The 12,777-nt window shown below is 48.5% G+C and overlaps 2 protein-coding genes across 18 annotated transcripts in view; one reads left to right on the forward strand and one right to left on the reverse strand.

Annotated features, from left to right (window-relative positions):
- Window positions 1-2,375, reverse strand: part of FGF2 (fibroblast growth factor 2) — a 67,760-nt gene extending 65,385 nt beyond the window's left edge. Inside the window, exon 1 of the mRNA XM_061585162.1 lies at window positions 2,102-2,375. Coding sequence (XP_061441146.1) covers window positions 2,102-2,360 — 259 coding nt within the window. The 5' untranslated portion in view covers window positions 2,361-2,375. The remainder of the gene's footprint in view (window positions 1-2,101) is intronic.
- LOC133364485 (uncharacterized) overlaps window positions 1,919-12,777 on the forward strand; it is a 54,285-nt gene continuing 43,426 nt past the window's right edge. For 4 of the 17 annotated variants that reach the window (XR_009757957.1, XR_009757956.1, XM_061585160.1 and 1 more), the window contains exons 1-3: window positions 1,925-1,973; window positions 2,900-2,949; window positions 3,799-3,929. Coding sequence is in view for 13 of the 17 variants with exons in the window: in XM_061585160.1 (XP_061441144.1) it covers window positions 1,928-1,973; window positions 2,900-2,949; window positions 3,799-3,929 (227 nt within the window). In the remaining 4 variants the exon portion in view is untranslated. Of the gene's footprint in view, window positions 3,930-12,777 lie in introns of all 17 variants that reach the window. The other 13 variants (XR_009757958.1, XR_009757959.1, XM_061585152.1 and 10 more) reach the window with 12 other exon arrangements.

Below are 12,777 nucleotides of genomic sequence, written 5' to 3' on the forward strand. Positions count from 1 at the left end.
TTTAGCTGGAGTGGGAAACCTCTAGCCCACAGGCCAATCTTGGCCCACGGGGGGTCCAAGTTGGCCTGTGAGGCAATTTCCCCAAAACTATGCCCACCTGCCCATCATCTGACATCACTCCTTTCAAACAGCTCTTGTAAAGAGCACTTCTTCTTAAACCTCCAGTTTTCTGTAGGTTTGGTAATGGCTTCGAAGGAACCAGGCACTTAAAATAAGCTCCCAGTTGTTCCTCTGCTGAAGCAAGGTGCATTCCCACACAGCAGGCCTTGCTCCAGGAGGGGGAAGCTGTATGTGAGGCATATAATGATGGAACCTTGTTTTGCTACTTGCCTTAACTATTACATGCATTTCTTTGTTCTTGTAATATTTATTACAGCAAGCTTGTTTGGGCATTCACAGGTGATTAAGAATTATACAGGGGGGAAGACCCCACACATGAAAATGCTGACAGATGAAAAAATACAAAAATGGTACAAACCAAATACTATTCCCTTACTTTTCTCACATTCACCATAGTGGATTTTGACAGTCTTATTTAGGGAACTGTCAGCATTCACCAGGTTTCTCTGCAATTTCAGGCACTCTCAAAATTTGTTTGGAATTATTGGCAAGCTCACATGTGAATGTTGGATTTCACCAAATTTCATAAAGTCCATGTTAACACATGTGCTAATAATTATGACTCAGCCATGGACAAGTTATATACCATGAACACGTGACACTCATATGGAAATTATGAATGGAACACACATTTTCTGAACAGATGTTTTAACAATCCCCCAAATCCCATCTCCCTGGAGTTGAAGTGACTCTCTGTTCATCATTTACCCAAAGCACAAACTTTTCTCAAACAAATGCAATCAGGTAAAAAGAGATGAGATTTGAAAACAAAGAATTTGGCAGAAGATGGGACACACAGGCAGAATCCTTCTCTGAGCCCTTCAGCATATCAGTTATACTGTTCCCTGTGTTATACACTATCAAGAAGTACAGCCATCACTCTTGATCACATTAACCCTACTTTGCAGGCCAAAATTCATTTTCTTCTACGCCATTTACATAAGAAGAGCCCTGCTGAATCAGGCTAAAGGCCCATCTAGTCCAGTGCTCTGTTCTCACAGTGGCTAACCATATGCCTATGGGAAGCCCACAAGCTTCAGCATAGCAGTGAAACTGTGTGTTATGTCAGCCCCGGGACTGCAGTGTCGCATGGTCCTCTTGTGAACAACACAAATATTAGTTTATAGGGATACAAAATCTCCATGCACACACTATCCCACATAACTGCAATCTTGCTTGCATGGAAACATTCAGAGGACTGTGTTACCACATGCTGAACTCATGTTCATAACCATCATCCAAGTCTATGCTCCAACAGCAAATGCAGAAAAGGAGGAATTGGAGAGAAGTTACGCAGAAGTACAGGAAGAAATTGATCACACACCAAAACAAGATATGTTGATAATCATGGGGAACTGGAATGCAAAAGTAGGGAACAGAGAAGAAATAGGAATTGTGGGAAAGGGGGCTTAGGAGATAGAAATGAAGCAGGAGAGAGACTTATTGAATTCTGTGAAGCCAATAATTTGTTTCTCGCAAACACATTTTTTGAGCAACCAAAAAGAAGACTGTACACATGGACATCACCAAATGGTCAATATAGGAATCAAATTGATTATATAATGGGTAGCAGAAGATGGAGAAGTTCCATACTTTCTGCGAAAACAAGACCAGGAGCAGACTGCGGTACAGATAACGACGGTCCTGCCCATTTGGTTTGCCTACACCCTATTTCTAGGAAGGCTCGGGAAGGTTCCAGAAATTGTGTAAGAGGTCAGGTGGGGTATCTTGACCAATGGGGTAAGGGTTTTGAGCGGCTATATATAGCCTGCTCCGCTTTAAGAGCACGCCTTTTTTGCCTTGCGGCATGTTAAGAAAAGGCTCCTTGGGTCTCCTGCTGCTGACCGTCTTTGGTGAATTTTCCTTGTAGAGGTTTCCTGCTTTCTACTGCCGGTACCCTCGTGCCTTGTTTAACTTTGCTTTCTCATCAGCTGAGAGGCGGGTGCGGGGCTTGCCTATTGGCGTTAGTGCCTCATCTTACCTACTTCCCGGGCGGGGCGTTCTTTCTGTTTGTTGCAGCCTTCCTCTTTTTCCCGCATGTCAGCTGGGCAGCGGTGTTTGACCCGCTGCCTCGGCTTGCCGGCTGGCTCTGGCGCTGCGGCGCTGAGCCTGCACGTGGCTGCTTCCTGGAGTTCTCCCTCATCGCCTTCCTTTTGTTGGGCCCCCTTTTCCCGCGCGTCAGCTGTGCAGCGGTTGCAGTGTTGCTTGCTAGCTCTACTGCTGCTGCGCTGAGCCTGCATGTGGCTTTCTATAGGACTTCTCACACTTTGCCTTCTGTTGTTGGCCCCTTTCCATTTATCAGCTCTTCCTGGAGCTGGCTGTTTGCAGGTGCGTTCCAGCACCAATCCCACCCCATTTATTTCAGGGGCCTTCCTTGCACCCTATTGGGGCCTTGCTAGAGTGGGTTTTAAGCAAGTGCTTTGCACAAGCAACCCCCCTTTGTGGATGGTAACCTTCATTAACCCCCCCTCCATTCAGCCTGCTACATAATTCTTCCACCCCTTTTTGGATTGTGGGGAGTTGGGTTGTTTACCCCTCCCCTTAGCCCCCTCCCTTATTCCTTTTGCCTCTTTCATGGGGGAGGTGTGAGTTGCTCACAAGGGTGGGGGGTGTCTGCTTGTTTTGTCTTATTAATTAATTATATATAATATTATTTTATTATTAAATATATAAATAAATAGATACGTACAGGAATTAATTTTCAGATATTTCTAGATATATAATATCATTTTATTATTATTAAATAAATAAATACATGAATTCATTTTAATATTTATAGATATGTATTTAGATTCCCCCCGTTCCTTTTGCTTTTTTCGCGTAGGAGGGGTGAGTAGCTTGGAAGGGGGGGGTGTCTGCTTGTTTTGATTTCTTAAATTCTTTATTATATATGGAATGATTTTATCATTATTATATGAATAAATACTTTGATAATATATAAATTAATTTTAAAATCTTTATAGATATATGCATAATCATATATAGATATATGAAGCTTATTCTGGCGGGTAGCATTGCGGATGTAGGTTTTAGATTGATCTTCGTTGTTGCTTATCCCCATATCATTTATTTTATATACTTAGTTCTGTTTGTATTCCTGCATGCATGTTTTGTATTTTAAAATGATGTTCTCGATCATGTAGCTTCATAATTTGTTGCATTTCTTATGCATGGAGGAAAAGTATAGATGCTTCTACAATAGCGTCTCTAAAGGGCAATAGTTTATTTTAAGGTGAGTATAGAAAAATCCCACATCTCATATTTCTTTTGCGTTTTTTTTTAAAAATATGTGAATAGGTGTGATTCCGAGAAAGGTAATCTATGCTATGTAAGCTTATAGGAAATGCTCTGCAGCCAGGTGAACTCATTGTTGTGGCGTTCTGAGCCAAGCAGAAAGGAAATGCCCTACAGCCAGGTAAACTCATAGTTGTGGCTTTCTGGGAGCCAATATGTTTAAGGTTAATATATATCTTTCCTGCAGTTTTAAATGCTCTGTTTTATCCCTGAAATATCTAAAATGAAACATTATGCTTAATTTGAGATTGACAGTTTATTGGTCCTTGATTAAAGTGCTCCTCTAGCATTAGGTAAATCTTTATTATGACGCTTTTCCACGGAATTTTAAATCAATTTAACTTTATTCCACAAATATGAATTGTATACTGCTTGTTTCACAAGATACAGGTACCCTCTTCAATTGCATCTATTTCATGGCAGTCTCGTGTACACTGGGCGCTGCTACCAATTTTCTTCAGCGGCCGTTCTTTCTTCAAAGAACAGAGGACTTCCTCCTGTAGCCTGAACTGCAGGTAAGTTTTGATACAGGCTGTAGTTGATAATTTGGTGTCAATTCAGGAGCTTGGGCGTGCCAAATAATGGCTGGCTGCCTTTAGGTGCCTGGAGGCTCACTATAGAATTTATTTTCTTGGATTATCTTCCTACAGTGCCAGCGGTACATATGTGGCCTTCTGCCCTTCAGATCTGCATGATACGTTCAGTGCAGCACTTGGCTATGGTTATGGGGTAAATCCCCAGACCCTCAACGCTATTTGAGCTATGCGCTTTGTGCATGCGTTTATTCTGCAAAGTATAATACAATATCTATTCATCACTTGGTATGTCTGGGTTTACGTGCAGTCAGGAACCCATTTTATGAATATCATAAAGGGGTTGGTTACATTTCACTCTAATGCCACCTGATCTTATGAGGCCATTTCCCCCCCCCCAATGAACGAATGATGTACACCTTGTTGCAGTTTATTATCTACTAAAGAGGGCAGGACGTTACCATTGGGAATATATCTTGCCTCCTTTCTGCCTTTGTCATTAATTTTCTGGCCAAGTGCATTAGGGAACCCATTTCATGAAAACCAAAGGGTGTTAGTTGCATTCCACCCTGAGACCGCCTGGTCCTATGTGGCCATTTGCCCCGGATGTGCTATCGATACTCCTGCCTTCGATGATTCTTAGTTCCCCCCCCCTTACAGGACAGTTGTCCTGGGCGGTGGCCTTAATAATATTTTCAGTGAGCCTTTTGCCCTGGAAAAATTAGCTTTCTGGGCAAGTCATTGTAAAATTTGAGCCCTGCGCTTATATTGCCGTGCTGTTTTTTTTTTTTTTTTAGCTCATACGCTTAATATGGACCAGTGGGCTAGTGACTGAGTGGTTAAGCTGAGGGGCTGCCCATCACCCACTCTGTCTCTGGTTTCCCTCGGATAGAGCTTTTTTCTCTGTTAGGCCAGTGGGCCAGTACTATCTTTTCATATTCATTAATGGCTACGTATTGATTTAATTTTGATTATTGCTATGTTGTTCGTATGGCCATTATGTTTAGAGGTTGCATTTCTTTCATACAGGAGCGGCTGCGACAACTGCCCTAGCGGGCATGCGTTCTGGAAGTATTCTGATATTTATGCTATATTCAAAAGGGCAAAATTAATTCTGTCATAATTATCGCTTGACACTCTCTGCGTTGGCCTTTAATCCAAGGCAAGAGGAATGCAGGATCATTCTGTAGATTTAGGGTCAGAAAGGTCCTTGAGGGTTGGTTGTGTTCCGCTCCCAAGGCCACTGACCGGAGGAGGCTAATCACACCCGATGTCCTCCTTCAGATCCTGCCTTTATTTAGGTCAATGTGCTCATCTCTGTATGAGTCGCACCTGTTCGCCGCAGTAACTCTGACGATGTTCTATGGTGCTTTTCACCCTAGTGAAGTATGGGTTTCCTCAAAGCGCGATGTGTCCTATAGTGCTTTATGCTGGCGATTGCACGTTAGGTGCAGATTTAATGAGGTTTTCCTTAAATGTCTTTAAGACTGATCAATGGGGCCGTGGCAGTTCTGTATCTTTATTTAGTTGCCAGGTACCTGAACTATGCCCAGTTTCCGCTATGCAGCAATTTTGTATGTGTGTGTGCGTGTGTGTTTCAGGCCAGCGGGCCAGCGTTATCTCTTATACATGCAGATAGTTCTGCCCTGACTCAGTTTCAATTTTGGGCCGTTGTTCGGTGGGCCTTGTTGGCCAGTGGTTGCGATGCTGGAGTCTTTGGGCTGCATTCCTTTCACATTGGAGTAGCTACGGCCGCTGCCCTCGTGGGCATGAGCATCGAGGACGTCCAGACGATTGGCAGGTGGCGTTCTTCAGCTATAACTTCTGCCCTTGCTCCCAGCTCTCAGAGGGCATACCAGCGTGCCTTGGGAACGTTCAGGCGTTCCATGCCAGTAGTGCTTTGCCTCCTGTATGGCCTATCCCTGTTTCACATTTGCTGCAGTTTAAGTTACATCTGAAAGGGCAATCTCATTCTGTTTCTACCATCGCCGGACTCCTCTCTGTGCTGGCCTTTATTTCCAAGGCAAGAGGATTGCAGGATCATTCTGTAGATTTTAGGGTCAGAAAGGTCCTTCAGGGTTGGTCGCGTTCCGCTCACAGGCCCGCTGACCGAAGGAGGCCAATCACGCCCGATGTACTCCTTCAGATCCTGCCTTTATTTAGGTCTCTGTGCTCATCTCAGTATGAGTCGCACCTGTTCGCCGCAGTAACACTGACGATGTTCTATGGTGCTTTTCGCCCTAGCGAAGTATTGGCTTCCTCAAAGCGCGATGTGTCCTACCGAGCCTTTTGCTTTGGTGATTGCACGCTAGGTGCAGAGATAGTTAGGCTTTCCCTTCGAGTCTCTAAGACTGATCAAAAGGGCCGTGGCAGTATTATCTCATTGAGAGTTTGCCAGGTCCCTGAATTGTGCCCAGTGGCTGCAGTGCGTTTATTTCTGTCAATGAGGCCAGCGGGCCAGCGTTACCTCTTTATACATGCGGATGGTTCTGCCCTGACTCAATTTCAATTTTGGGCCGTTGTTCGGCGGGCCTTGTTGGCAGTGGTCGCGATGCTGGAGTCTATGGGCTGCATTCCTTTCGGATTGGGGCGGCTATGGCCGCCGCCCTCGTGGGCATGAGCGTTCAGGACATTCAGGCGATTGGAAGGTGGCGTTCTTCCGCTTTCAAGTCTTATGTCAGGTATTTATTCTGATGTATTGTTTTTTCTTTTCTTAGGTGTGCTGAGCCTTCTTGTGCCTGCGAGGGTCGTCATGTGTGGCCACTCTATTTTATTTTGGGCACATCGGAGAGCCTTCTCTACGCTTGCTGGGACACAGCTGCAGCTTTCCGCTAGAGCAACGGTTGGCTGGGAGGCTCAGAGGGGCATGCTTTGGGATGCGCTCATGCCTTTGGTGTGTCGCCTTATGGCATCGTTTAACCAGCCACATGTGTTGGTGGTTCATTTAGGGGAAAACGACTTGGTGCAGCGGCCAGGTATGGATCTGCTGCTTAGGATCACCCAGGATTTTAATGCTCTCATCCAGTCATACCCGGACCTTGTTATAGTCTGGTCCGACATGGTGGTGCGACCTGTTTGGAGGGGTTCAATGCACCCCAACAGGATCGACAGATCCAGAAAGTGGGTAAATAGGAAAGTTAGGAGTTTAGTTTTGTCATTGGGTGGGGCATATATTCCTCATGACAGAATCCATTTTCATGCACCGCATCTGTTTCGAGATGATGGTGTCCATCTTTCGGATATTGGGTGTGATTTGCTATTGGAGGATTTTAGGTTGGGTTTGGGGGCTTTGTTTTCTTTGGGTTGAGGGGACCAAGCTTCAGCTGATCCCCTCTTGTGGCGTTGGATTCGGGCAGGTGAGGTAATTGGGGTTAAAAATGGAGGTGGATGAGGCATTTGGGTAAAGGGCACTCCCTGGTGAAACATCAAGGCGTAATGCCTGGTGTGGATCCGGGGGGTGTCCACGTGGGACCGGCTTGCGCCATCATGGTGAACGCCTGTACGGTGGGGCCAGGATGCGGAGGTTGGAACCACAAACCTGACTCCGATTGCAAGGAGGGAGAAGTTTTCCCACATCCTTGTCTGGGGAGTTGCAGTACGATGTGACTGACTTGCCTCCTGGTTTGGAGGATCTAGACCCTCATATATAGGTTGAGCCTCACCTGCCCGAAGGATTTGAGATTATTAATTGGCGGATTGGAATTTGATTGATTATGTGTTATATTTTAATAAATATAACATTTCAACCATACATGTGTCTCGAGTCTTCCTTGGTGTGTTGGCAATGACGGTCCTGCCCATTTGGTAGGGGCGGGTTTGCCTACACCCTATTTCTAGGAAGGCTCGGGAAGGTTCCAGAAATTGTGTAAGAGGTCAGGTGGGGTATCTTGACCAATGGGGTAAGGGTTTTGAGCGGCTATATATAGCCTGCTCCGCTTTAAGAGCGCGCCTTTTTTGCCTTGCGGCACCCACCCACCCCTCCCTTGTCAGTATGGGCTCAGCTAGTCGCCTGCGGGGGCTGAGTAGTAATTTTTTTTTTGGAGATTCTGATTTCAGAATCTCTTTGGTTTTGCCTACTCCATACTGCTTGGGTTTGATTCATTTGGCTTGTTCCAGGTGGGTTGTGGTGATTCCGGTTTGGCTGGCGTTGGATTCGGGCAGGTGAGGTAATTGGGGTTAAAAATGGAGGTGGATGAGGCATTTGGGTAAAGGGCACTCCCTGGTGAAACATCAAGGCGTAATGCCTGGTGTGGATCCGGGGGGTGTCCACGTGGGACCGGCTTGCGCATCATGGTGAACGCCTGTATGGTGGGGCCAGGATGCGGAGGTTGGAACCACAAACCTGACTCCGATTGCAAGGAGGGAGAAGTTTTCCCACATCCTTGTCTGGGGAGTTGCAGTACGATGTGACTGACTTGCCTCCTGGTTTGGAGGGTCTAGACCCTCATAGATAGGTTGAGCCTCTCCTGCCCGAAGGATTTGAGATTATTAATTGGCAGATTGGAATTTGATTATGTGTTATATTTTAATAAATATAACATTTCAACCATACATGTGTCACGAGTCTTCCTTGGTGTGTTGGCAATGAACTGGTTATATTGAAAATCAGAGTAAAGCTAAAGGAGAACAACAAAGCAATAATAATGCCAAAATACAATTTAAATAACATCCCAGAAGCATATGAAGATCAAATAAGGAACAGATTTGAGGCTTTAAACCTAGTTGACAGAGAACCAGAAGAACTATGGAGTGAAGTGAGAGACACTATTAGGGAAGAATGCAAAAAGACAATACCTCTAGTTAAAAAGAGAGAAAGACCTCAATGGATGACTGAAGAAACTCTAAAAATGGTTAACAGAAAAGGAAAGCAAAAGCAAAAGGAGACAGAAACACGGTTAGAACCCTAAATGCAGCGACTAGTATATAGGGACGAAGAGAACTATTACAATAGTTATTGTATAGAAATTGAAGAGGACAACAAAAAGGGAAGAACAAGAGCCCTGTTCCAAAAGATTAGAGAAATGAAAGGGAAATTTAATCCACGAGTAGGGATGTTGAATAATCAACGGGAATACATTGACTGAAATGAAATAAAAGGAAGATGGAAACAATACACTGAAGAACTCTATAAAAGAGATGCAAGGATGACAGATTTATTTATGGAGGAACCGTATGATGAAGAACCAGGAATTTTAGAATGTGAGGTGAAAGCTCTTCTTAAAATACTTGGAAGAAACAAATAACTAGGAACAGATGGCACACCAATAGAGTTGCTACAAGCTACTGAGACTGAATCTCTCCAAAGTTTGACAAGAATTTGTCAAGAAATATGGAAAACTAAACAATGGCCCACAGACTGGAAGCGTTCCATATACATCCCAATTCCAAAGAAAGGGGATCCCAGGGAATGCAGTAATTATTGAACTATTGCCTTAATATCCCTTGCGGCCTATTGCCGAAATAAAACACAGACACCATTGCTTGGGTAAATGATGGGCCACTTTATTTAAACAGAATCAATTGAATAATGAACCTGCAGAAGGGAGATTAAGGGCGGGGCGTTCTGGAGATCCAGGCAAAGCCTGTTAGCAGCTATCGGGCGATCATGCCCTGCCTGAGCCTGGGGGCTGCCCTGTGCCAGCCCCCCCAGCTCCAGCCACACCCTGAAGATGTGTAGGGGGTCCAACCCGCATCACCGCCCCTCGGAGCCCTGAAACTCTGAGCGGATGAGGCACGTTGGCCCCAAAGGCGGCCCGTACCCTGTCCCCGGGCCGTGTAGCCCTGAGCTGCAGGCCTCCGGACCGCCTGTCACCCCCAAAGGTGCCTAAAGGTGTCACCTAGCTGCCCTTTCCCTTTAACCTTTCCCCGCACTTCTTCGCTTGCATCCAAAAGTGACCGTTAACAATACAAACTAAACAGCCCAATCAGCCTATTGACCCCCAGGGGCACCCGTGCTAACCCTTGACCCCTCCCCCCAACCACAGTGTGGAGTAGGCAAAAGAAACCTGCCAGCAAAGCGAGGCAGGCAGGCCAAAAATTCCTAGTCGGCCCCGTAGCGACCAAATGGATCACACTGCAGCAGAGGGAGGGTCGGGCGGGTGCCGCCGAAATTCAAACTGGATGGCGGGAAGCAGGCGGGGCGGCCTTAAATAGCCTTCAGCCGCCCCGCCTCCCTGCCGCGTCACACGACGGCGCGCCAGCGCGCCGTGTGTGCACGCATCCCATCCAAGATGGCGGCCGGGACATCGACAGCGGCCGCAAGCTCGTCCCTCTGCCCGGTAGGTCCCAGGCGCGGAACGGGATTGCGGCCTATTGCCGAAATAAAACACAGACACCATTGCTTGGGTAAATGATGGGCCACTTTATTTAAACAGAATCAATTGAATAATGAACCTGCAGAAGGGAGATTAAGGGCGGGGCGTTCTGGAGATCCAGGCAAAGCCTGTTAGCAGCTATCGGGCGATCATGCCCTGCCTGAGCCTGGGGGCTGCCCTGTGCCAGCCCCCCCAGCTCCAGCCACACCCTGAAGATGTGTAGGGGGTCCAACCCGCATCACCGCCCCTCGGAGCCCTGAAACTCTGAGCGGATGAGGCACGTTGGCCCCAAAGGCGGCCCGTACCCTGTCCCCGGGCCGTGTAGCCCTGAGCTGCAGGCCTCCGGACCGCCTGTCACCCCCAAAGGTGCCTAAAGGTGTCACCTAGCTGCCCTTTCCCTTTAACCTTTCCCCGCACTTCTTCGCCACAGAAGGGGGACAAGCCTCTGCTTAGTCCCCCTTTACCCCACACCCGATAAGAATCTGGTGTAAACCCTTCTGCAGGTCCCTTAGAAAGATGTCGTTGCCCTTGTCCGTCAAATGGACGCCGTCAGGCCGAAACAGCTCAAGCTTGTTGTGGCCCACCTCTGGGTGGTGGATGACAGAACCTCCTAAGTCCCTAAGGGCCCTCTGAATTTGCCTGTTCACCTTTTTCCGTGCCCTGTCCATCCCTCGTGGGTCACCAGCACAATTCCACCTCCTGCGCGGCAGGATGTCTGACCACACTAAGTGCACCCCCGGCCAGCGACGTGCAATGGCCCGGAGGTCACCGCATGCCTGTTCAATTAGGGCCTTGCCCTTTAACAGACCCAAGTCGTTGCCCCCGAGGTGGATCACCAGCACCTGGGGCGCTGCCACTTCCACAGCCGGTTGAAACAAGGCTGGCAGGAGCCCATCCCAACGCATCCCCCGACGTCCCAGCCACCGCACTGCGGCCCATTGACTGAGCCCCAGCTGCGTGCCGAAGCGAGACTTCGCCGCCCTGCGGCCTGCCCAGAACATCATACTGTGGCCACATAGGAGGATGCGTGGCAGCTCCGATCTTGTCCGGCGATCTGTTGAAACAACAACGACATTGGGTAACAATGGGGGGGGCCCCTGGGGGGGGGCAAAATCTAGCCGCTGGCGCCGTGTGTGTCAGCAAGTGGTCTAACGTAGGCCTTGTACGCGTCCGAGGACCACCCGCCCACGGCCTGAAGCCTGTCTTTAGTAAAGCCCAATAGGGCCGCCGTGGAGGCCGCGCCTATCCGGAAGGAGTGTGTCCCGAACTTACTGGGGTCCACGCCTAAGTTCCCCAGTGCGGCCTTCGCCACGGACCAGAACTGGTATCTGGTAAGGGGCTGGGAGTTCCTATGTATAAATAGGTACCCTGACTGCGACCCCCTCGCTGCCACAAAACCGCGCAGGGCTGTTACTGGGCAGAGTTCTTGCTGCCGGCATGGGGCTAATACCACCAGGCGCCCCTTACCATGCTGGTCCGTTTTAGACCGCCTGAGCCGCAGGATGGCCCGCTCTGCCCTCCAGCTGAGGTCGGAGACTAGCAGGGCTCGGAGGGAGTTATCCCTCTTGGAAGCTGCCACCACCTCCCCGATTCGGAAGGCCCCAAAAAACAGAGTGAGGGCCGCAGCATGATATAGCAGGGCCTCGAAAGGGGAAGAACACAAGTGCTTCCACTGTCCCTGCAGGCCAAACAATAGCTCTGGGGAAAAGGGGAGGCGGGCATCCGGGGGGCAAGGGCGCTCGCGGGACCAACCCTCCAGCATCCGGCGCACCCTAAAGTCACCCGTGTAGTCCTGAAAGCCCCGTGCCTTCGCTAGGAAAGCGAGGCCTGAGAGCTTACCTTTGATGGTCCTGACTGAAAGGCCTCTCCGATTCCCCTCCACGCAGAACTCCATAAGCTGCTCGACCGGGATGGGCCACTCCTGGACGTAACCCCTGGACTCTCTGAAGTTAGATAGATCCCTACCTGCCCCCTGGTAGCTGGCCAAAGTGCTGGGCGCCACAGAAAGGCTTATGGCCCTTTCTGATTCAATCCTCCAATCTCCCATAGCGCTGGGGGGAACACCTCCGGCAGAGCCCTTGCCCACGGTGCCAGCTGGCGAAACTTCTCCATCTGGTTCCGTGATAGAGCATCAGCAATACTATTGTCAATACCCGGAACGTGGCGCGCCAGGAACTGAATATTATAGTGAAGACATTGGAGCACGAATGCTCGCACCAGAAGCATAACGTTGGGGTTTCTAGAGGACAGGGTGTTAATAACGTGCACTGTGGGGAGGTTGTCGCACCAAAAGTGGACTGCGGAATTACACAGCTTGTCGGGCCAGAGGTGTACGGCCACGACGATGGGGAAGAACTCCAAGAACGTCAGGTCTCTGGTCAGGCCCGCCAGTGTCCAGCCCTGTGGCCAGCTGCCGTGGCACCATGAGTCATGCAGAATGACCCCAAAACCGAAGGCACCCGAGGCATCGGAGTGCACCTGTAGTTCTGCCTCCAACAGGCGATCCCTTCTCCATA

The sequence above is a fragment of the Rhineura floridana genome, chromosome 9, assembly GCF_030035675.1.
Source record: "Rhineura floridana isolate rRhiFlo1 chromosome 9, rRhiFlo1.hap2, whole genome shotgun sequence".
NCBI lineage: Eukaryota > Metazoa > Chordata > Lepidosauria > Squamata > Rhineuridae > Rhineura > Rhineura floridana.